This window comes from Anolis sagrei, chromosome 1 (genome assembly GCF_037176765.1).
Source record: "Anolis sagrei isolate rAnoSag1 chromosome 1, rAnoSag1.mat, whole genome shotgun sequence".
NCBI lineage: Eukaryota > Metazoa > Chordata > Lepidosauria > Squamata > Dactyloidae > Anolis > Anolis sagrei.
Genome location: NC_090021.1, coordinates 194,901,014 through 194,926,132, shown reverse-complemented (window position 1 = coordinate 194,926,132; position 25,119 = coordinate 194,901,014). Strand labels below are relative to the sequence as shown.

The window sequence follows — 25,119 nt, the reverse complement described above, 5'->3', positions numbered from 1 at the left end:
ATTACTGTTTCATCCCAACCCAAAGACACTCCTTTACTCAGCCTCTTGCAAGGTTTCAAAAACTGAAACATTCATAATATGAAAAATATTTAATATTCCATGATAGTAGTCCATATAAAATAACTTCATGATTGTGTATCTTCTTCACGCAACACCATCACAGCTTCTCAAATATTTTTCTCTTCAGATACTCCATCCATGCATCCTTTGATGACAGTTCCATAGAATTCCATTCAAAATGAGGAATCTGAAATTAAATTAAGGGATTTGAAATAAAATACTGTTTACATTACATTTTATCTATATTATCTATGTATCTATGTCTATATTATTTATCCACTGGAGCCCCCAGTGGCACAATGGGTTAAACCTCTGTGCTGGCAGGACTAAAGATCGACAGGTCAGAGGTTCAAATCTGGGGAGAGAATGGACGAGCTCCCTCTGTTAGCTCCAGCTCCCCATGCAGGGACATGAGAGAAGCCTCCCACAAGGATGGTAAAACATCAAAACATCCAGGCGAACCCTGGCAACATCCTTGCAGACGGCCAATTCTCTCACACCAGAAGCAACTTGCAGTTTCTCAAGTCACTCCTGACATGAAAAAAAAGTTACGTGGTTACCTTTAATGAATATTCTACCACAGAGACAAGATATATGCCAGGACTAATTATATTTTTATGAAATAGAGTAGACACCATACCTGAACCACCTGGTAACCCAGGATCTCCAAATGTCTCTTTTTCATAGCAGTTTCTCCCTTCTGGTGATTCGAGTTTTTGCAAAAGGCCTTTGAATCAAGAAATTCTATCGCAATTCTGAATAAAAATACAATACAGAACATATACAATTTAAAAAGCTCTTATCTGTTATGCTGCACACAATAACCAGAAAACAAATCTACTCATTCTTGGCTAAGATGAATCACCCAGACAATAGGGACAGGGAATTCCTCAAGGCATGTATCTCCAACGTCCGCAAGAAAAAAAAGAAGAGAGGAAGCTAAAATGTTTCACATAAAAATACAAGAGTAACCTGTAGCAGAGTCCTACTCAGAGCTCTCATAGTCAGACTCAAGCAAAAAGGAGTTTTACTTGAATGTCATTTTCTAATTGGAACTAGCATAAAAACATGGAAGAAGTTTATTAAACTACAAAAACTTTGTTTTTCCAGGGCATCCTGTAGCAAATTTTGCTCTACTTTTTCAATGAATACCTCAGAGTGGTATATCTCATAAGGACCACACAATTAAACAGGAAATAACACTTTCAAACCAGGAACAGGGGTCTGTTTTCTTCAAATTTTATTACATAGTGTAATAATAAGCCTTGGAGGTCTGAGGGTACAAGGCCCATCCCACTAAGTGCTGGACTTTCTAGCTATTGTTTTTGTTGTGCTGTGTTTTTTCTCTTAAGTTTTGTGTTTTTAACTGGTTTTAATTTTTCAAATAGCTTTGTGTTTGTTTAACATGTAATTTGTGAAAAATAGTAACAACAACTACCTCTGAGCTCCTGGGGGTAGTCCTCGCCTTCCCAAGAACTGGTTCCCTTGCCCCCAGTGCACTCTTTCCAAGTCAGCATTCTGGTCCGTATATGGAAGAGGCTTCTTGTTTTTATCAAGAATACATACGAAGTCTGAAAAACAAGACTTGTTATTATTATTATTAATAACTTAACATGTTTTGATTTAACAGGTGTAGCAGGTATTTTACATCATGACAGCAAGTGAGTCTGTAATGTGGCATTCCTGCTGCAGCAGAACAATAAAATAAACAATAAAATACTCAGGCATGTATGTCGCCACAGAAATGTCTACCTTATTTTCTTTTAAAACACTTGGGATGGCTTATAGAGGTTCCTAGTAATCTCAAATCTCAAATGTAAGTAATTTGCATTTAATTTGAACCAAGCTTTAACTGCATTTGCTTCTACACCACACACTGGTTCATTTGAGGTCAGAATATAGTTAAAAAGACTTTTTTTAAAGTGTAGAAAAGTTGCTTGCACACATCTGAATACCAGTCTTTGAGGCTGCTTATTCATTTCTTTTGTGACTGTAATCCTAGCAATTCCAATAGAACCAAATGTGTAAACTTTTATACTGCAATAACCCACTCACCTTGGAGCATGTGCAGTTGGTTTCTCTCTCTCTCTCTATCACACACACACACACATATTACGCTGAATTATATCATGAACTAACTATATTATATTCTTTGATAAAATATTCTGACCATTTCAATGGAAAGAGAATTCTTACATTAAACAGAGTGCTAGGGGGTTAGCAAAGGTAAATGTTTCCCCTTGACATTATGTCCAGTTGTGTTCCACTGGGGGGTGATGCTCATCTCAATTTTTAAACTGAAGAGCTGGCGTTATCCGTAGAAGCATCCTAGGTCATGTCCAGCATGACTGCATGGAGCGCCATTACATTCCCGCCAGATCAGTACCTACTGATCTACTCACATTTGCATGTTTAAAAAAGTGCTACAAGCTGGGGCTAACAGTGGGAGCTCACCTTGCTCCCTGCATTCAAACCACCGACCTTTTAGTCAGCAAGTGCAGCAGCTAAGCTGTTTAACCCGCTGCGCCACCAGGGGGTTAGTTTGCAGTAAATCGTGTTTTTACAATGTGAACTGTGTGCTTTACTTCATAACCACACTACACTGAAAGATTTGTAATATAGAATTTGTGCAAATACTATGAATATACCTGTACAGAATACAATGGAAGAATGCCTTTTCACTTGCGTTCATAGCATTTAAACAGTCTACCCAGGTAGTAAGAACAAGTATTTCTTCACATACCACATACTACATTTAATATTTTTTGAAGAGAACTCTCTTTCCCCCTTCCTCTATTCTGCACTCCTGGGAGGAACCCATCCCCCCTCCCCTCCAGAGCAAATTTTGGGGAGCGTGGAAGGGCTGTGGAGAGAAGAAGGAATTACATCTTTGCCATTCCACATCAGGGAATCCCCGGTGGCACAGTGGGTTAAACTGCTGAGCTACTAACCTTGTCAAAAGGTCATAGGTTTGAATCTGGGAAGCAGCATGAGCTTCCGCTGTAAGCCCCAGCTTCTGTCAACCTTGCAGTTCGAAAACATGCAAATGTGAGTAGATCAATAGGTACCACTCCAGCGGGAAGGTAACAGCACTCCATGCAATCATGCTGGCCACATGACCTTGGAGGTGTCAACGGACAACAGTGGCTCTTTGGCTTAGAAATGGAGATGAGCACCATCTCCCAGTGTCAAACCCGACTAGACTTAATGTCAAGAGGAAGCCTTTACCTTTACTTTTACATTCCACTCGTAGAAGACATCACTTGATGAAATGGCAGAACCTGAATTTCATTCTAGGTTTTCACACTTCAGAAGTGCAGTAACCTTGCCACAGAAGGAATGGCACAGGATCTTTAAACAACAAACAGGAAATAATGTTCCTAAGTCCTTAGGGTCATCATTGTACATTTTCTTTAGCTTGTTTCTGTACATTTGGATAATTGTGTGAGTACTTGTGTTTAGAGAAAGCTCTCCACGGAGCACTGAAGCAAGGAACACTTTCAGTGGATGAATACCCACCAATTCCATAGCAGTAAGGCGTGAATACAGACACTTTGGCAAAATGGCTTCCTCCCAAAATTTCTCCCAGCAGCCTATGAATCTGCTGTTGCAATGCACTGAGGTTACCATTGCCTGGAAGGAAAAAGGACAAAACGCAGCACAACATTAGAAAATGACCATCACCTTTAACCACTTTATGCTCCTCACATATTCAGGTTTAACCAAGAACCCCACTACCAAACAAAGCAACAAGTGTAGTTTCTATTTATTGAAATAAACATGATTCCGCAAAAGATAATTGGAAATTGAATTGCAACACCTACAATGTTAATGGCATTTAACAACTTAAAATATTTACTTTTTTTCTGGAGCTGCTGACAGTAGTGCTCATGAAACCACGGGATCTGAAGTTCAGGACACTCCAAGCAGACGGCTCGGTTCAGCTCCAATAGTCGTAAGCGGACCCGCCTGTTCAAGGCATCTGGTAGGGCTGATGCCCAAATAAAAAGGGGCAAAACAAACACCACATCAGCATTTAGAGCACACTTTGCCTGGCAGCCCATCTATTAGTACAAAAGAAAGAAAATGGCCCTTGTAGACAAGGCAAAACTCACAATCACATAAAGTAGTTAGCAATCTTAGGCCCATTTTATTTTACGCTTAACTACAAACCACACTCCTCTTTAGCTGGCTGAGATATATAGACTAGAAAATAAAAAACCTCTTTTTGACACAACCTGATCAGAAATTTTCTAAGAAAATCAGTGATAGTGTTTTTTGGAATACATGCAACTAATGCTTCTTTGAACCAATGAGCTCTGTAAATGAATACTGCAGGAAGACTTCATTTGAACGTAACCTTTTCCCATAGCACTATATGCAATCATGTGAACACTTGTTAAAAGGAGCATAACATTCATTCTGAGATTTATGTAAAAAAAAAAGTTTGCCATGGATGATCTAGAAAGTGATGGTACTGCACAGTTGCAGCCAAACAGTATTTATTTATTTTTTGCAGTAATTTATATACCGCCTTTCTCACTCCTGGGGGGGACTCAAAGCGGTTTACACATAAATAATGGCAAGATTCAATGGGCACCGATACAATGCCAATACAATAGTAAGACCACAATTAAACATAAATCACAAAACAAACCATCAACAAGCATTAAAACAATAAAACAGTCTTGTCAGTCGAATCGCCATCCGTCAATGTTCCCCTTAAATGCTACATACATCTACTGTCCGAAGGCCTGGTCCCAGAACCATGATTTTATTTTTTTTCTAAAAGCCAGAAGCTAAAAGCATATGAACTAATAATGGCCAAGACAAGAGAGAAGTCTCAAAATAGAGACAAATATCTGATCCTGATAGTCATAATATGATTTGGGTCAAGTATCCTTCCAGTTGCCAAAAGGTGAGTTATTTATTCTATCGCTGACAGTTCGTAATTTTGAGGATTTTTGTCTATTGACACCCCAAAGAGTTTAACAAGGAAGGGGAGGGGTATTTATCTTGATTCCTTTTCGTTTTCTTTTCTCCCCATTTCAGGAGTGACTTGAGAAACTGTAATATGATTTTGGTAATACCATTGTGCTTTGGGAAGGAAAAAGAGAAGAACACAAAGAAATCTTATGCCACTGAAGCAAAGGACAAATTTATTTATTTATTTATTTATTTATTTGGTACACTTGTATACCGCTAATATCTCAGCCTGTGCGGCGACTCATTGCGGTTTACAACATATTTAAAATACAATATTCACTTTAAAAATATAAAATAGAATATCAAAATACATACATATACATACATAGTATTGGGCCACCAATACAGACCGGAACATCTCATAGTTAAAGTCGTAATCCAATTCGTTATCCTTGATTGCTAGTCCATGGTCAAAACAACATCACATCGGAAATTAGTTGAAAACTTGCTCGAACATCCAAGTTTTCAGTTTTTTCCGAAATGCCATTAGCGAGGTGGCTGATCTTATTTCAGTAGGGAGGGCATTCCAAAGCCGGGGGGCCACCACAGAAAAGGCCCTATCTCTCGTTCCCGCAAGCCGCACTTGTGAAGCAGGCGGGATGGAGAGAAGGGCTTCTCCTGAAGATCTTAGGGTCCTGGTGGGCTGATAGGCCGAGATACGTTCAGATAGGTATGTAGGGCCAGAACCGTTTAGGGCTTTAAAGGTCAGAACCAGCACTTTGAATTGGGCTCGGTAGCTAATCGGTAGCCAGTGGAGCTGGTACAGCAGAGGAGTTGTATGCTCCCTGCGCCCTGCTCCTGTTAATACCATGGCTGCCGCCCGTTGGACTAATTGGAGCTTCCAGGCCGTCTTCAAAGGCAACCCCACGTAGAGAGCGTTGCAGTAGTCAAGGCGGGATGTAACCAGAGCGTGGACTACCGTGGCCAAGTCAGACTTCCCAAGGTACGGTCGCAGTTGGCGCACGAGTCTTAACTGTGCGAATGCTCCCCTGGTCACCGCCGAAACCTGGGGATCCAGGCTCAGCGATGAGTCCAGGATCACACCCAAACTGCAAACCTGTGTCTTCAGGGGGAGTGCGACCCCGTCTAACACAGGCTGTAACCCTATACCCTGTTCGGCCCTGCGACTGACCAGGAGTACCTCTGTCTTGTCTGGATTCAATTTCAATTTGTTCGCCCCCATCCAGACCGTCACAGCGGCCAAGCACCGGTTCAGGACCTCGACAGCCTCCTTAGTAGCAGGTGGGAAGGAGTGACAGAGCTGGACATCATCTGCGTACAGATGACACCGCACCCCGAAACTCCGGATGATCTCGCCCAGCGGCTTCATGTAGATGTTAAACAACATGGGGGACAGTATTGAACCCTGAGGAACCCCACAAAACAAAGGTTGTGGGGTAGAACAGGAGTCCCCCAGTGACACCTTCTGAGACCGACCCTCGAGGAATGACCGGAGCCACTGCAGAACAGTACCTCCGAGACCCATTCCCGCGAGGCGTCCCAAAAGGATACCGTGGTCGACGGTATCGAAGGCCGCTGAGAGGTCGAGTAGCACCAACAGGGACGCACTCCCCCTGTCGAGCTCCCGACGGAGATCATCCACTAAGGCGACCAATGCTGTCTCGGTACCATGTCCCGGCCTAAAGCCAGACTGTGCCGGGTCTAGATAATCCGTGTCTACCAAGAATGCCTGGAGTTGTGAGGCCACCACACGTTCCATGACTTTGCCCAAAAAGGGAAGATTGGAAACAGGCCGATAGTTTACCAATTGAGTGGGGTCCAGTGATGGTTTCTTCAACAGCGGTTTTATCACAGCTTGCTTTAAGCTGGCTGGAAAAATGCCTTCCCGAAGGGAGGCATTAACCACCACCTTAACCCACTCGGCCAATCCCCCTCTGGCCTCCTTTAGAAGCCAGGATGGGCAGGGGTCTAGGATGCATGTGGTAGCTCTCATTCCTCCAAGCACCTTGTCCACATCCTCGGTTTGAACCAATTGAAATGAATCCATCAAAATCGGACAAGCAGATGATTTCCTCAGAAAGATAACTGGCATGTCTTCTCCTCCTTTTCCTTCTCAGGGAGAAGAGAAAGGAGATAAACATGCAAACTTGAAAGCAAGTCCCTCTGGGGCTCATTTATAAGTGAGTACATAAAGAGACATGACCAGGAGTAAATGTACACTATTATTCCCCAGTGGGAATGCAGTGGGTGATGGATAGCAATTTCTAACCCCACACATTTGCAGATGAACCTCCAAACTGTTACAAGAAATAACAGCATTTCCAAAACCCAACCAAAATAAACAATATAGAAGTAATTACTGCTCACTTTCAAGCTGGGTATCCAGTTTGGCTAGGAATTCAACATTAAAGATAGCTTTTATCACAGTCTCTGGAAAATACTCAGCAAGAGCCAAAGCAAAACCAAGCAGCACGAGAAGATGAGGCTCGAAAAAATCTGTAGAAAAATAAATGCATGCAATTAATACCTTATTTTTGAAGTAGCAGACAGTGAACCTGATCTATTTACCGAAGAAACACAAATACCGTTATCAGAAATATTAACATAAACAAATTTGTGTACATCATTCTGCTTCTCAAAAACCAGCTTTTTGCCTTTTAAATGTTTATGAGATTGCAGGGGAAGAAGAAAGGAAGGGAAAAGATAAAGAGCAAGGACATAAAATTTGTGCAGAGGAAGACTGGAAAATACACTCTGCATAACTCTTCCCTCTTCCCAAATTTCTGCTGGATCAGTCTGTTTATTATGCTTATTCTACCTTTCCAAGGAGCCCCCCGGTAGCACAGTGGGTTAAACCACTGAACTGCTGAACCTGTTGACCAAAAGATCGGCGGTTCAACTCTGGGGAGCAGGGTGAGCTTCCACTGTTAGCCCCAGCTTCTGCCAACTTAGCAGTTCAAAAACATGCAAATGTGAGTAAATCAATAGGTACCGCCTCTGTGGCAAGGTAATGGCACTCCATGCAGTCCTGCCAGCCACATAACCTTGAAGGTGCCTATGGACAACGCCGGCTCTTTAGCTTAGAAATGGAGATGAGCGCCACCCCCCAGAGTTGGACATGACTAGACTTAATGTCAAGGGGAAACCTTTACCTTTAACCCTATGATTCTCCATATAAGTGGCATTTCCTTAAAAGTTACAATGTCACCCCATCCCTCGGTAAGCAGACGCAGCTTATTTAAAAACACTGAACAATTTCATAACCACCCTTTCAAGAAAACAACAAAACAGGTGGAAGAACACCTAGAAAAAAGAAGTAAAGAAACTTAACAGTGAATAGTATATCAATATAGGCTACAAGAGTGGACAATTAAGAAAAAACTAGGAAGATCACATAGTTAATAAAGTTAAGCTCATGAAGGATTAGAAGGAAGTCACAAGATTTTATTTTTATTTTTTCATTTTTCCATTTTTTTCTCTTTTTTGTCTCTTTCTCGGTTTCATTTCACTCTTAGGTTTTTGTTTTCCTACTTTTCTTCAAAATACTAAGTTCCCCCACTTTACTCGGAAATTAAACTTATATATATATATATATATATATAACAAATAAAAATCATTAAAAAAGAAAACAACAAAACAAACTGTTTTCTGGAAAAGGGGCCATCATTTGTATCATCAAGGGATATCTTCTTCATAAACACTTAAAATGCGCTCCTGACTGGCACAGTGATCATTCGGAAGATAAAAAGAACAGCACCTAATTTAAATTCACTCTACCTATTGAGGCTTTTAAAAGGCTGGAACAGTTTCCCCTGGGAAAGAAACAATATATTCATTTCTTTAAAAAAAGAAAAAGAAAAAAGAAAGAAAGAAATAAAAACACACACAACTGACTGACTTTATGTTCTTATATACTGTTAATGTAACCTTCAGGAAACTGGGTTGCTGGGAATTTTCTAAGATGTACGGCCATGTTCCAGAAGCATTTTCTCCTGACATTTTGCCTACATCTATGCAGGCATCCTAAGAAGTTGTGAGGTTTGTTGTTAACAATGAAAGTGTGAACTACCAACAAAGGCAGGAAGCAGCCAAGCCTTAAAGCCGTAAGGCCATTCAATACTAATCAAGGTGGCCAATTGCAACAGTCACACTTGCCTCCAACAGACAAGGGTTTATGTATCTGGAATGTCCAGGGTGGGAGAAAGAACTCTTGTCTGTTGGAGGCAAGTGTGACTGTTGCAATTGGCCACCTTGATTAGCATTGAATGGCCTTGCGGCTTTAAGGCTTGGCTGCTTCCTGCCTTTTTTGGGAGTTCACACTTTCCTTGTTAACAACAAACCTCACAACCTCTGAGGATGCCTGCGATAGAGGTAGGCAAAACAACATGAGAATGCTTCTGGAACATGGCCAGACAGTCCAGAAAACTCGCAGCAACCTAGTGATTTCGGCCATGAAAACCTTCGACAACACTTTGGGAAACTTCTTTTTTATAGACTTACCTAAGCGAGAGTTGAAGTGTCTAATACAAGCCTCAAAAAATTTCTCACTTTGGGGAGGATCATAGTTCAGAACCGCAAATGGAAGGAGAAGAGAATAAGTTCCTGAATTGTAAATCTATGAAAAATGGGGGGGGGGGGGGGGGGGGAAGGATTCCAGTCATTTATTTTTGCCAAGCTTGTAAATCATTCAGAAAGCAATGACACTTAGTTAAAGAATGCCATAACTATCACTCAGTCTCATTTTCAGCAACAAGTTTATGGATACGTTAAAAGCAATGACGATAGCTCACTGTGTGCCCTTCATTCCTAGTTATTTAACAGTAATGTTAAATACAGATGAAATGAGCAGCGCAAGGTTCATGCCAGATTCTGAGAAGTGACAGCTTACCAGATATTTTAAAACTCACTGTATTACAGAGTTTTGTATATATTTTTAATTTAAATGGTAAGTTAGCCCCTCCCTACATTTAGGATGGAAAAAAAGAAGTAAGATGCCTGCAATCTTGTTCAGACACTACAGGCTGCCTGAAGTCTACCTAAGATGGGCTGGGGAACAGGCTGCAGATTCCCACACATTCCTCCATCAGGAAATGGTAAGGAGCCAAGAGGAAAATCCCACATTTCAATGCAGGGTTTCCTACTGTACTTGTTAATTATGAAAATAACACTATGTAAAATGTGATTATCCTTCTCACCATTCAAAGCTGAGTTTTTCTGGAAAGGACACTCAGGTGGTGAATTGCAAAATAAAAACATACATGAAATATTGGGAAGCTGCTTTTTGGATAAGTCACTGGTTCATCCTGCTAAGGCCCCTTCAACACATCCTTATAAAAATGTATTTTATTTATTTATTTACAATACTTATATTCCACCCTTCTCACCCCAAAGGGGACTCAGGGCAGATCACAGAACACATATATGGCAAACATTCAATGCAGATTAGCCGTTCTCTGCCACGCATTGCTGTGGCCCAGTCTGTGTATATGTTTTGTGTATAAATATATGTATAAATACCTCTCCACTTTTAATTAGGTTCTTATTTATCTACTCACATTTTTTTTCAAACTGCTAGGTAGGCAGGAGCTGAATGAAAGGTCAGGTGCTCACCCTGACCCGGGCTTCGAACTGTCAACCTTCCGGTTGGTGAGAATGATTGCAGCTTGGTGATTAACCTGCTGTGCTAAAGCCCGGCCTTATATAATCCAGATCATCTGTTCTGAACTGGGTTATATGGCAATGTAGACTCATATAATCCAGGTCAAAGCAAATGTGAATCAAATGCTTTGATAATCTGGATTATATGGCAGCGTAGAAAGGGCCTAAGAATGTGAACACTGGGCAGTGGCTCTCAAGGATTTCAGGGAATGGATTTCTTAATCTTATTAAAGGCCCAGGACTGAACTTGGGATCTTTAGTGATAGCCCATCCCTAACATTGTACACCTTTTGTACTATCACTTTCAGTAGAGATAAAACTAGAATATATTATTACCTTATCTATGTGTTCAATGGAAATGGCAGCAATTTTATCCAGTAATGGTGTGCAGAGGTAGTTGGTTTTTATGATAAAGGAAGAAAATTCTATCATATTTGTCCATGTTACTTGGTCTATCAAACGCTGAAGAGTCCTCATCGTTTCTTCCAGAAGCATTTCCTCAAACCACTCTCCGGATATATATTTCAGTTCCTCTAACAGAAGGTCCAGATTATTGGCTTTCTGAAGTCGCTGAAATGCACAATCGTTGATTCTTTGCAAAAGTTGCCCATATGGCCCAGAAGGGTTTTGTTGACTGGACTGGTCTCGTCGAACCCATTTTATGACAGCAGTAGCAAAGGAGTTCAAATCACTCAGGTTACACTGAGGCAAGATGGCATTGATTCGTGTGACTACAACATCATCCATGAAGAAAGGAGGAAGCATGGAAAGAACGCGAGTTAGCATGGAAACATCAGCTGGGATGACGCTAATTTGTAAGGAGCTGGAATTTTAAAAGGGAAACAAATCCATCAACAATTAGCAGGAAGAAACAATGGGCCACAAATATTCATTACCACATTTCTCAAGCAGATCACATGCATAAAGGTATATCAATTAACAAAGAAGATGGGCTGCAGGGAATTCTTAACAGAACATTTAGTACCAGAGCAAGAACTAGCATGGAAAGCGAAGGAGTAGCTTTCTACACCAAAGAAGAGAACTTTGTGGTGTAATGTAAAGTCATGTTTCTTCAATCCACACACTGTCTTGCCAGAGAAAGAAAATATGCCACACAAATGATCAATTTAGAACAAGTAGTTTACTCTTCATAATACAGAACATATATACAATCATGTGATCAGCTGTATTGACTCACATAATGTCCTTTTAGAGAGATTTTAAATGGTCTTTCTTTGTCCATGTGGAAAATCTCCTTCCAGCAGCTCATGAAGCAAGAACGCACTCCAAAACTGTCTCTCTGCTTCTGCACAGCTCAAGCCTAAATATGTAACAGTAACCAGAACTCCCAGGTTCAGCTAGCTCCCTGGGTGTAGCCCAACCCATCAGCTTCGTGCTTCTGTGATTGTGTTTATCGTAATGTTATATTGTTATATTGTTACTGTATTCATATTTTGATGCTGTTGCTTGTTGCTTATGTTTTGGTTTTATTTTCCTGTAATATGTTGTCTGGGCTTGGCCTCATGTTAGCTGCCCCGAGTCCTCATTGGGGAGATGGTAGCAAGATATAAATAAAATTATTATTATTATTATTATTATTATTATTATTATTATTATTATTTTACAGCTGACACACACTCAGTAACTGATTTCTTATATGCCCTAACAAACTTCAACATGTTTCAGCAAATTAAGGTGAATCTTGCTTAAACAAGGGTATTTTGAAATTCCTAGAGACTATTTGAAAGCTCCTTCCAAAATCCATCCGAAGATTTTTCTTTCTTTCACCAGTATTCACTTTTATTATGATTTCAATTTTGGTGGCTAGCCCGCTTTATACCTATTTTTTTAATCTGCTGTAGATAGCTGCTGAATCAGGTTCATCTGCTTTTTCCATTTCTCTCTATTTTGCTGCTCACTCATGCTCAGTTATTGTTGTTATATTTATTTCTATATTGCTTTTAAGAAGAGTTACTTTGTGTGTTATAGGCAGGTATATCAGCTACAGCTAGGACTGACTAAAGTAGCATCCTATTCTTTCTCAGCTCAAGTTTTGTTGCAAGTTTGACTGCAGATATGTTGCAAAAAAAAACCTCTCTCAAAGTCAGTGTTGCTAAAATCTTCTAACCGAGAGAAAGGAAAGGCAGGCTGGCTGGGCATTCAAAGAATTTGTAAAAAGAAATTCAGAAGTTTTGTTAGCTGGAGAATGTCTATATTTGCTTGAAAACAGGTCCAATTGATAGCAAATGAGTCTATTTGAATGCATTCAAAACCGACACCATATCTCTCAAAGGGGAAAATGAGAAAGAAGACCACAAAGTCAACTTGATCTTATATTTTGATCTAATTAATTTGTTTTCCAGTAGATAGTTATTCAAATATCCAACTTTTAATACATTATGAAAATTAAATCAACTTCCTGATAAAAGAAATGTTAATTCATTATGAGTTTTTGTTTTAAGAGGGCATATTCTAGGTCCTTCAGAGTAATTCTATGGCATGCTTTGTCTGAAAATCCAAGACATCATTTATTTCTGGTTTAATCAAATGAAAGTCTGCTTTTCCTAGTATCTGATTGGGAGATTGTCCAGGAACACAGACTCAAAAATCTTTGTGTTGAAGGCTTTCATGGCCACAATCACTGGGTTGCTGTGAGTTTTCTGGGCTGTAGAGCCATATCCCAGAAGCATTCAATCCTGACATTTCATCCACACCTATGGCAGGCATCCTCAGAAGTTGTGAGGTCTGTTAGAAACTAGGCAAGTGGGGCTTATATATCTGTGGGATGTCCATGGTGGGAGAAAGAACTCTTGTCTGTTTGAGGCAAATGTGAATGTTGCAATTGGTCACCTTGATTAGCATTGACTGTCCTTGGAGTTTCAAAGCATGGCTGGTTGCTGTGTTGGGGGATCCTTTGCTAGGAGGTCCTTTCTCCCACCCTGGACATTCCACAGATATATAAACCTCACTTGCCAAGTTTCTAGCAGACCCCACAACCTCTGAGAATGCCTGCCATAAATGTGGGCGAAATGTCAGGAGAGAATGCTTCTGGAACATGGCCATACAGTCCAGAAAACTCACAACAACTCAAAAATCTTTGATTGAATTACTGAAGAAATTGGATATAAATATGTAAGCAATTAATAAAAATGCATACGCTAATATATTTGCAGTAATATATATATATATACACGTACACACACACATACAAATGCCAACACACTCAAGAGTATAATATAGAAAATATATCTTCTTACCCAACTAATAACTTTTGTAACTTGGAGTAAAGATCAGGATTAGGACAACGCAATGCGACTAGGGATTGTGTGACTCTCGCCAGCTCAACTGGTCTGTATTTATGCAGGTATTTATGGAGGAGAGCTGCAATCCTGAAATCAAAAACAGTTTAGGTTAAATCACGGGGCAGAATCTCATCCTGTATATCTCAACAAATTACTAGATGAACGTAATGTTTTTCATAAATTCTTTGGCAATATAAACACAGCAGCCTTAAAATCAGACCGTCTGGTTGTACCAAGAATTGGAACCAAATCCATACATCCACAGGCAATTGCAAATAGATATGGAAGTTGTTTGATTAGCTGAAGATCGTTTCAGGACAGGAACTAAGTAGGAAGAAAATCCAACCAGTTTTTAAAGAAGGGCAAACCTCTCCCTTTGCCTGAACTTAAAGCAATGGTAACTTTTATCACAACCTTAGACGAGTTTTCCTTTTAACGCAGGACTGTGAATTCCTGGATGAAAAGGTTAGACATCTCCTTGCCCCAGATCACTGATCTGCATTTTTGAAAGTATCACATTACATGTCTATTTTGGTCATTAAGAAACAAATATAGCAAGAACCACTTTGTTGTTTTTAGGCATCATTGTTCTCTGCCTTTTATTAACTACCTTTTGTGCTGAACTTGCTGTGTGTGTGTTTCAGCTTCTTGAATGCATTTTCGTGAAGAATCCTAAACTACAGGATTCTTCTGTAAAACACACAAAAATGGGTTACAATCAGCCTTCCACATCTGCATGTTTGACTTTAGCAGGAATTATTATTCATAGATTTGATTAATATGTTTTCTCTAAGAATGCCTAGGTCCTCTGGGACAACCCTATGGTCAATGCCTGATAGAGACTGGTTAAAGAGATTACTAGAGAGGCATTTTCTCATGTTTTGTGTGTGTGTTGTGGGTTTTTTCCCCACTTTTGTAGAGTCCTGTGCATGAAATTGGAAGGCCTACTGCATATTATGGTCTAAGCATGGTATACAGAAGCCATAGTTCTTATATAGACTTTAAGAACGCTAGCTTCCAATAAATGTGTTTAGAGCTATGCTATAAATGTATGTCAGTTCTATGACATACTGCACAGTCAGAATAGAGTTGTGATTTAGGCATTGGACTACTGCTGTGAAGACTAGGGTTTCATTCCCTACTTGTCTATGGAAGCCCACTGGATGGACTTTCTCAGACTCTCTCAGCCTCAGAGGAAGGCTATGACAAACCGTCCTCAAAGAAAAATTGCCTTAGTGTCATAGCAAATCAAAAGCAACCTGAAGGCACACAACAACATGCCATTATGGATGTATAAGCAATGTTCTGTTTCAATTATTCTTACACTGAGGGTAGTTATACATGATTCATTTGCTCATGCTAGACCAGTGGTCCTCAACCTGTGGGTCCCCAAATGTTTTTGCCTTCAACTACCAGAAATCCTAACAGATGGTAAATTGGCTGGGATTTCTGGGAGTTGTAGGCCAAAACACCTGGGGACCCACAGCTTGAGAACCACTGTTCTAGACAATCAATGAAAGAAGAAAATCTTTCAAATGAAAATAGTGAAATTGTACTGTCCTGAAGGCTTACTTTTGAATCAACAGTGAATTTCTGCAATCCATTTCTTGCATCGTTTCTGCCACCGCTAATACCTGGTAGTGGTCAAATTCATCTGCCATGAGAAGAGCAGTTTCCATTAACCTAAAATAAATGCATAAATTACATGTTTCAAGCAGTTCTTCTATGCTGAGTTGTTTCTTACCCATTTCAAAGAAGAAAATGTGCTAGGAAAAAGCAGAAACAGAATACATGAAGGAGAAATGGTTTAAAATTGTGCAGTTCCTTTACTGGCGACCATGAAGACAACAACTGGTAGGTACACCAGTTTCCAGACTTAACTATGTGCTTTCCTACTATCACAAGGGCTGTGAGACAAGGCAGGAAATGTAAGTATATCACCATGCAAGAAAAAATAATCCACTGGGTTGCTGTGAGTTTTTCGGGCTGTATGGCCATGTTCCAGTAGCATTCTTTCCTGACATTTCACCTGCATCTGTGGCAAGCATCCTCAGAGGTTTGTTCACAGGTCTGTTGGAAATGAGCCAAATGGAAAAACTACAGACCACCACCACCCCCTGGACACTCCATATATATATATATATATATATATATATATATATATATATATGGAGTGTCCAGGGGGTGGTGGTGGTCTGTAGTTTATATATACTCACTCTTTCAGTGCTTGACTCACACGTTTGTATTAAAAAACACCCAATTAATATTTAATATTTCTGACACCTCTCACAACATAAGCTATATCATCTGCCTTGAGAATCTCCTTCTTTCCCTACTAGCAGAAAGGTGTAAAACTTTGGAAAATTTGGGAACAATTCACATATTATAAAAAAAAGTACATGCACACTTACATCAGCTAAACAGACAGGAAAACTTACTGTTCTCTGACCTCTGGTCCTGCCATGGGTCCAAGACTAGCAAACAGCCGAATGAAGATCAAAGGATTGTTGCAATCGTCCATCATTTCTGTCAGTCTCTGCTTGGCAATCAATCTAAATTCAGTATTGTTGAATTGTAAGGACTGGTAAAGTCCAAGGATGATAGCTAAATGTTCAATATCTAGGAAGTTGACATTCTGAATGAAAATCTTATTGCATTTATAGAGCAATGGGCGATGGGTTAGTTTCACATTCCGGAGGAACTGCACAAATCGCCGGACGTGGTTCAAAGGGACAAATTCCATGGTTTCCAGAGCACAATCGGCCTTTTGAATTAATTGATCTCGGAAATTCTGAGAGATAATGCTAGATATGCTGATCATCAAAACGGACAAAATCCTAAAATAATCAAAACAGATGGCACTTATTGAGTCAAGAAATGTAGCAAGTTGGAGAACACTGCATTAAAAAATCACTAGAAAGGTAAGAATGGTGTCTGATCGTGTACAATTAGGTGAGACGTGACCCTATGCCTTCTCCCGAAGAGCTATTTAAAATAAGCAAGTTTTTTAATGCTAAGAAGGCACCAATTTTTGAAGCAAAACCATTAAAAATAATTCTTCACATTTGATTGATGGATGTAGCGGCTAAGGATGCACACGCACGATCATGTGCAGGAATAAGCCAGGAAGAATTGACCATGGCTTACTGCTGAAGACATGATACTGATCTATAAACCAGTGTGTCCTCAGTGACAATCCTATCATAAAATCACCAGGTAGTCCTCAGCTAGGCCCCTTCCACATAGCTGAATAAAATTGCACACTATCTGTTTTGAACTGGAATATATGGCATTGTGGACTCACATTACCAAGTTAAAAGTAGATATGGTGGGGTTTTCTGCCTTGATATTTTGGGTTATATGGTCGTGTAGAAGGGCCCCTAGACATCATTACAGACTCAAGGCCAACACAGATGTGATTACACTGATTTCTTCCATTCCAAGATGCACTTTTTCCTATATAAACATTTCTAAAAATGGAGTGCGTTTTAAAATCGTAAGTGTATTTTTTGTTGATAGCTGTATGTAAATTATGGTGTATTTTACAATTGATGGCGCCTCAGAATTGATGAAATATGGGACTAATCTCAGTAGGATTTACAGCCAAGCAGACATATCCAGGAATACAAAGGAAGGCTCCAGAAATAGTATCCAGTCATAATTCAAACTATTTGTAATGGTTAAGAACCATGGGAAACCCAGGCCATGATTTTTCATCATCTTCTCACTTCTCAGCAAATCCCCAGTGAAAAGAATATAATATTACAAAAGTGGTAATAACCACTACAATTGCTCCAAATGGTCAATATAATTGTTATTAAAAACAGTTTCTGAACTGTCTATTGGAAGTACTACAGTTATCATACAAAAACACATGTGATTAATTTGTCAAAAACAAGCACAAAATTCTTTGTAAGCACTAGGCCAAGACGTTTCAATCATTATGTCAAATAGTTTTTAAAAACTCTACATGGAATTTATCTACGTAAGAAAGCTCCTGCCTATGGCATCTTCTCCTTCAGATTTACATAATCAGTCTTTAACTAATCTAATCCAATTTAACATGGACTGTTGTAAAAATATGTATATTAATCAAACATAGTCATAGTCCTATTCCAGAAACATCAGATCAGCAAAAATTACCTTGTATCCTGTATTGAATCCAAGTTTCTGCTGACAATATCAGCAATACGACCCATAAGAGGACTATTGTGTATTTGTTGGTCCTGCAGACATAGTGCAAACTTAGACAACGCAGGCAAGCTTAGTCTGTGAGGATACCAAATAAAATCCCATTAGTATATCAAAAGATATAAAGTTCCATATATAAAACCTGGCAACACTGCATGCACAAGAAAACACACAAGAAAAAAACAAATAACGAAGACCAGCCATGGCTGCATTAAATCACTACTCACCATGAGTTCAAAGCCAGCCCGGGTTGAAGTGAGCTCTCTACCATTAATTATCTAGCTTGCTGTTGACCTATGCAGCCCGAAAGACAGCTGCATCTGTCAAGTAGGAAATTTAGGCACCGCTTTATGCAGGGAGACTAATTTACGACACCATAAAACCTTACAGCAGCATGCATAAGAATGAGGAAGCACTCCATCAAGGAGTCGGTGTCACAAATGGACGGTGAAGCAGCAGCTCCCCCTGTGGCCTGAATCGAGCATACCCTCATGAAGCCAGAAAGCTGGAATGTTAAATTGCTTCTGTGTCTGTCGATGTTGTATGTCTAATGGCACGGAATGTTTGCCATGTATATGTGCATTGTAATCTGCTCTGAGTCCCCTGAGAAGGGCGGAATATAAATACTGTAAATAAATAAATATTCTGAAGCATTTCAGTTTGAAGGATGACTATGCCCCATCTGGCTGCTAGTTTGGTTTTTTGTGTTTGTAGTTCTAATATGTATTTATGCACTGAAAAGCAGAGGTTATTATTTACAATGCATGCAAGTACAACCTTGTGAAATCTCTTTCTTTTTTTCTTTTTAAAAAGTATTTTTATTGAATTTTTTGGGAAAAAGAAAAGAGAAAAGAAAAATAAAAAGGAGGAAGGGAAAAGGGGGAATAGGGAGTAGGAAAGTTTAACGGGTAGGAAAGAGGAAAAAGCTTACTATGCTTAAGGGGGTATGGAAGTTTCCCTACTAATGGATATTGGAGTGAAAGGGCTGGGGGGAAAGGAAAGGTATGGGCAACCAATTATTCAATGTATACAAAGACTGGAAACAAAACAAAAATTGTACTTGCCCATCTAATCGTCTCCAACCTTCCATGACCAGTTCTTGTACCAGTGAATCATGTGCCTCAACTCTGAACCTACAGAAAGAAAATTGAAGAGGCTCTGCATAGTTATTTTGAACAGATTAGAGAATGAAAACTATATAACCAGAAACATACTAGAAAAGCAGCTTATTAGCAGATTGGGGTTTTTTTTAATAAAAAATGGTTGTACTACAAGTAAATATAAAACAGTCCAACAAAAAAAATATTGGTGTCTTGGTTTTTAGGAGTTCCTGGGGTTATCAGGAGCACTGATTCAGAAAATTGCATTGGATAGACTGCATCAACTCTAGCTTTTTAGATATGGGTGTCATGACTTTTATGGGCAAGCAGATGGCGACTGGTAGATGGCATGCTCCATATCTCAAAAAGTAGAGCTGAGAGGAGAAAACTGGTGTCATTTTTGGAATCAGCAGATCAAAAATACCAAGAAACAGGGCTAACATTTGAGGCACCAAAATATATGTTGGCCAGTGATTGCACTTGCTCACATGCAGTCCCTGATGCTTATATACATGTCGACTTCTTCATAGTTCTCCCTTTACTTGGGTCAGAAGCAGACCACCTAGAACTGATACTAGTATTGAATAAGCCTTTTTCATAACTTGGTGAATGCCTGTACTCAATTTTAATAAAAGAGGAACAAAACTATTTTTTTAAAAAAATCATGATTTAATAAACATATTCCCACACACTGCTTACCTGAGTATACTGTAGAGTGTGTCCACTAGTGTTTCATTATCCATATATGCAATTTTGTTCTCTGCTAAAATGCGGAGAATAAGAAACTGAGAATGATTTTTTACATAGTCAGTATTCCTCAGGAGCTCAGGCTTCTTCTTTTGAAACTGCCAAAGCAATTGAACTGCACTTCCCACATGATTTTCAGAAAGTTTTGTTTTGTTCTTTCCAACAAGATCAAAGACTTCATCCTCATTTGTACAGTTATTCAGCTGGCTCAACAAGGGGTCACTGCTCCAAGTTCGACAACAACAATGCCTCAGTGCAAATGGGTAAAAACGTCTCAAGTGAAGCATCTTTTGTGACTTTTATAAATTTCTTTTAACTGTATCCAAAATGAGATTTTCTTTCTTCATTTTCAATCGTCAGCAAAGGATTGACATCTAGACATTGTATATCTTCCTTTTCTTATATTCTTTGAAGTTACTGCAAGGGACAAATATACAAAGGAATTCTGAAATATTTATAGCAGTATCATTTTGAAATGGTTCAATGAATACCCCAAATAAGATTGCAAATATGTGATTGGTCTCTCCAGCTAGATATGTTTGTATCAGGTAGCTGTCACAAACAGCTTTTTTCCAATAAGCAACCTGACACTAAACCATGATTTAACATATTTTTCACCAAGCTATAATAAATCTGAGATGTATGTTCTAACAAGTATATTTTATCATATAGAAATATGCCAGCTGAAATTCTGAATCCAAACTGAACATATAACTATGTCACCCAAAGTGTATAGATGCTTAGCTTTTAAATGTAATTTTAATTATATTTTTATGGTATTCGTGACACAAATATTTAATTGTTCTTTAATTTTTGTATTAATAGGTCTGTGTATTTACCTTTCTAAAAATTATATTATGTTATGTCTGTTGTGTTAGCCACCTTGAGTCCCTATGAAGAGAAAGGCTGGAAAAAAATAATAAAGTAAATGATAAAAATACAGTTTAGTCAGCCTTCACATTTGCTGAGGTTAAGGAACAGGATTTCCATGAAAATGAAAAACAGTGAATAAAGAAATTGCTCTTTTGTGTTTAACAAAGGTAACACCTCTTCAGGATGACTACGTGGTCCGTTTCCACTGGACACAGCATGGAATTACATTGAGACAGCTTAGAGATTCCTAGAGGAAGTTTACCAGGGACAGGATGAAGGATTTAGAGATTCCAAGAGAGACCAGTTTTAACCAAACACTATGTAACACACTTTTTGTTCCTGGGTTGTAAATGTCATTTCCTAATTGGTTCTATCATAGAAACATGGGGAAAGTGTATTTGTGGGACATCCTGCAGTACAATTTGCTCTAGTTTTTTCAGTAAATATCTCATAAGAGTCTCAACCAACTCAACATTGTTTATGGCAGCAACAAAAATGAAGTTTCTGGGATATAACAACTGCTTTCAAAGTACGTACCACACAATTAAACAAGAAATAACACTTTCAAACCAGGAACAGAACATGTTTCACATTTTGTTACATAATGTAATCAAAACTGCACGAGGAAGGACACCTTTACTAGGTTTTCCAAGGCCCTTTCCAGACAGGTCCTATATCCCAGGATCTGATGTCAGGTTTTCTGCTTTCAACTGGATTATATGAGTCCGTACTGCCAGATAATCTGGGATAAACAGAAAACCTGGGATCAAGGGTCTGTATGGAAGGGCTCCAAGTTAGTAGAAACAGTGTATAACATCAAAGAGCTCTGGACAGCTCCTATTCTTAATGCGGATCTTCTATACATGAAGTAAACAGTCACGCATCCAGTGAAAACTCTGAATCAAGACATTTCTAACAAACTCCCTTGTGACATTTGTGGTTTTAAAAAAGTATATAATGAATGTGCCCCTGGTGGCACAGTGAGTTAGACCGCTGAGCTGCTGAACTTGCTGACTGAAAGGATGGCAGTTTGAATCCGGGGAGCGGGGTAAGATCCTACTGTTAGCCCCTGCATCTGCCAATCTAGCAGTTCAAGAACATGCAAATGTGAGTAGATCAATAGGTTTCACTTCCGTGGGAAGGTAACAGCGCTCCATGCAGTCATGACCATGGAGGCGTCTATGGACAACGTTGGCTCTTTAGCTTATTTATTAACTTATTTATTTAGAACTTTTATATACCGGTCTTCTCACCTCCGACGAGGGACTCAGGCCGGTTTACAACAGAGGAGTTCATACACAATAGTTAAAAACATCACATCTTAGAAATGGAGATGAGCAGAGTAGGACTGGAGTAGACTTAAAAGTCAGGGGAAAACCTTAACCTTTTATACTGAAAGAGAAGAACCCACACATATTCTGTAAAGAGAATGTGGAGGATGTATCTTGGTCCTGGAGGGAAATGAAAACATTTACCTATGGGATCTATGTTTGTTGTTGTTCATTCTTTCAGTCGTCTCCGACTCTTCGTGACCTCATGGACCAGGCCACGTTAGAGCTCCCTGTCGGCCGTCACCACCCCCAGATCCTTCAAGGATCTATGTAGAAGTAGGTAAATGTAAGTCCAGTCGTGTTGGACTCTGGAGGGTGGTGCTCATCTCAATTTCTAAGCTGAAGAGCCAGCGTTGTCCGTAGACACCTCCAACGTCATGTGGCCGGCATGACTGCATGGAGCGCTGTGACCTTCCCGCTGGAGTGGTACCTATTGATCTACTCACATTTGCATGCTTTCGAACTGCAAGGGTGGCAGAAACACGGGCCGACAGTGGAAGCTCATGCTGCTCCCTGGATCCGAACCTGCGAGCTTTCAGTCAACAAGCTCAGCAGCTCAGCGGTTTAACCCACTGCGCCACCGGGGGCTTCATGTAGAAGTAGAAAAGCATTAATACATAGTTGCATCTCCACTGGAGAATGAATGCAGGTTGACATCACTTGAACTGCCTTGGCTCAAGGCTATGGAATCATGAGAGATGTAGTTTGGTGAGGCTGCGACACTCTTCGGCAGAGAAGGAAGAAGACTTTGCAAAAAAAAAATGCCATGATTTCATAGCACTGAGCCATGGCAGTTCAAAGTGGAGTCAAACTGCATTCATTCTCCACCCCAGATCCTTAGGAGCGAGAGGAAAGAATGAACCCGGCCCTGTTTGCAGAGATCACCCGGCCTTACCGCAGCTACAAAGGTGATTCCCCATCCCAACACACACCAGAGGGACCCATCAGGGCTGGGAAGATCAGCCTCCCTCTTCCAGCCACACAGCACGTGACAGAACACGCTGCCCAGGGGAAAGGAGGCGTCGCGCACCGATGACGTCCCAGGTTTCCCCTTAAAGTGACACTCCAGCCACGGATCTCCCCTCCTACAAGGCGTCGCGCGCCGATGACGTCCCAGGTCCCTCTTACAGCCACTGATCTCCCGCCTAGAAAGATTATGGGAAGTTGGAATGGACTGAGCGCGCGCACGAAGGCATCCCGAGCAAAGTCCTCACGGGCTCTTCTGTTTCCGCCTTGTCCCAGTCTGGCTGGAGAAGGCTAGGACTCCATTTCCCAGCATGCTCCGCTTTGCCCTCCCATTGCTTATTGGGAGTTGTGTTTAAACTGCTAAACGTCTCGACCAAGTTTTTTTAGGACCCTGCTCTCTCTTTTCAGGAGGGAGGGAGTTCACAGAAAGCAGTTTTAAATGAAAACGAGGGGTTTTGATTTCCATTTCTGTTGCTACTATATGCCAATTCTATATTTGGTGCAAGTTTTTAAACTTTTTTGGGGGGGGGGGTAATTTTGTCTATGTATTTGATTGTATACTAGCCGTCCCCTGCTAGGCATTGCTGTGGCCCAGTCTGGTGTTCTGGAAAATAAAGTAATAAGAAAGTGTTGGTTTCTAATATATGTAATTTCTTTATGCTTGTGGGTAAACAGTATTTCTTGTTTTTTCTTTGTCAGTGTTGATGTGCAGATTGTCTGGTTTGCCCACCCTGGAGCATGCAACTTATCGTTCTCCTTCTCTAAGGGTCCCTTTCAAATCTGAGATATGATATCTCTGTCTGTGTGTGAATCATATCAATCAATCTATCTATCTATATGGCTGGAGGGCTCTTTGTCAGGAGGACTTTTCTTGCCCTGTTGAAGGGAATTGTGGCGCAGCTGGCTGATTGTCAGCTGCATTAAGATCACCCTGACCAAAAAGGTCATGAGTTTGAAGCCAGCCCAGGTTGGAGTAGGTTTCCAACACCTTGTGTGTAGCCTGTTGTCGACCTTTGCAACCTGAAAGACAGTTGCATCTGTCAAGTAGGAAAATAAGGTACCACCTTAAAGTGTGGGGAGGCTAAATTAACTGATTTATGACCCCATAAAGAAGACTCCAGCAAAGCATTCCAGCAGGGAAGCATGCGGGGAATGCGGAAGTGCTTCATCAGCGTCAGATGGACGATGAAAGCGACAGCTCCCCTGGCAGCCAGAAAAAGTTAAATAGCCTCTGTATATGTCTGTATACGTTGTATGTCAAAAATTGGCATTGAATGTTTGCCATATATGTGTACACTGCAATCTGCCCTGAGTCGCCTGCGGGGTGAGAAGGGCGGAATATAAAAGCTGTAAATAAATAAATAAATAGGACTGGATGGCCTTAAGTATTTTCTGTTGGTCATGGGGGTTCACTGTGCCACATTTGGTTCAATTCCATCATTGGTTGAGTTCAGAATGCTCTTTGATTGTAGGTGAACTATAAATCCCAGTAACTACAACTCCCAAATATCAAGGTCTAACGGGATCCAAAGTGGCTCACAAAATAATACAACACAAGTCAAAGGACATTTAACATAAAATACAAGATATTTATCTATCTAACTTATCTATAAATCTTATCTATCTATCTAATCTATAAATAAACAAACAAACTTTATTTGTAGCCTGCCCTATCTCCCTAAAGTGACTCAGTTCTTTCCTGATCCATCTTATCTATCTATCTCAGTGGTTCCCAACCTGTGGTCCATGGACCAACAGTGGTCCGCAAGAACCAAAACATGGTTTGGGGCCACACCATTACTACACGGTTGCCTCGAAACCACGCGGAAACAAGCAACTGGTCTCGCAGTACCCTCTTATTGTGCCCAGGCAACAGGGATGTCGGAAGGGGAGAGGTTGACTACCTACGAAAGATGACTACCACATGAGCTCTAGATTATTGAA

The 25,119-nt window shown here is 40.1% G+C and overlaps 1 protein-coding gene across 1 annotated transcript; it reads right to left on the bottom strand.

The window, feature by feature from the left end:
• Nucleotides 1-74: 74 nt before the first annotated feature.
• On the bottom strand, nt 75-23,439 carry FASTKD1 (FAST kinase domains 1). Its single transcript, XM_060778677.2, has 15 exons — nt 23,105-23,439; nt 19,958-20,422; nt 19,223-19,291; nt 18,111-18,236; nt 16,406-16,804; nt 15,540-15,650; nt 13,923-14,054; nt 11,002-11,488; nt 9,508-9,622; nt 7,375-7,503; nt 3,920-4,051; nt 3,580-3,693; nt 1,499-1,631; nt 701-815; nt 75-247 (listed from the first exon to the last, which is right to left on the bottom strand). The coding sequence occupies exons 2-15, from the start codon at nt 20,290-20,292 to the stop codon at nt 158-160; spliced, it is 2,487 nt and encodes an 828-aa protein (XP_060634660.2). The 5' UTR covers nt 20,293-20,422; nt 23,105-23,439; the 3' UTR covers nt 75-157.
• Nucleotides 23,440-25,119: the final 1,680 nt, after the last annotated feature.

What these genes read in the sequence shown, in the direction of transcription:
- FASTKD1 (XM_060778677.2), bottom strand. Translation starts at nt 20,292, where the DNA reads ATGCTTCACTTGAGACGTTTTTACCCATTTGCACTGAGGCATTGTTGT. An exon ending in GATTCAATACAGGATACAAG is followed by an intron (nt 16,805 to 18,110) that starts GTAATTTTTGCT and finishes TGATTATTTTAG; the next exon opens with GATTTTGTCCGTTTTGATGA. An exon ending in ACTGGATACCCAGCTTGAAA is followed by an intron (nt 4,052 to 7,374) that starts GTGAGCAGTAAT and finishes TTTGGGCATCAG; the next exon opens with CCCTACCAGATGCCTTGAAC.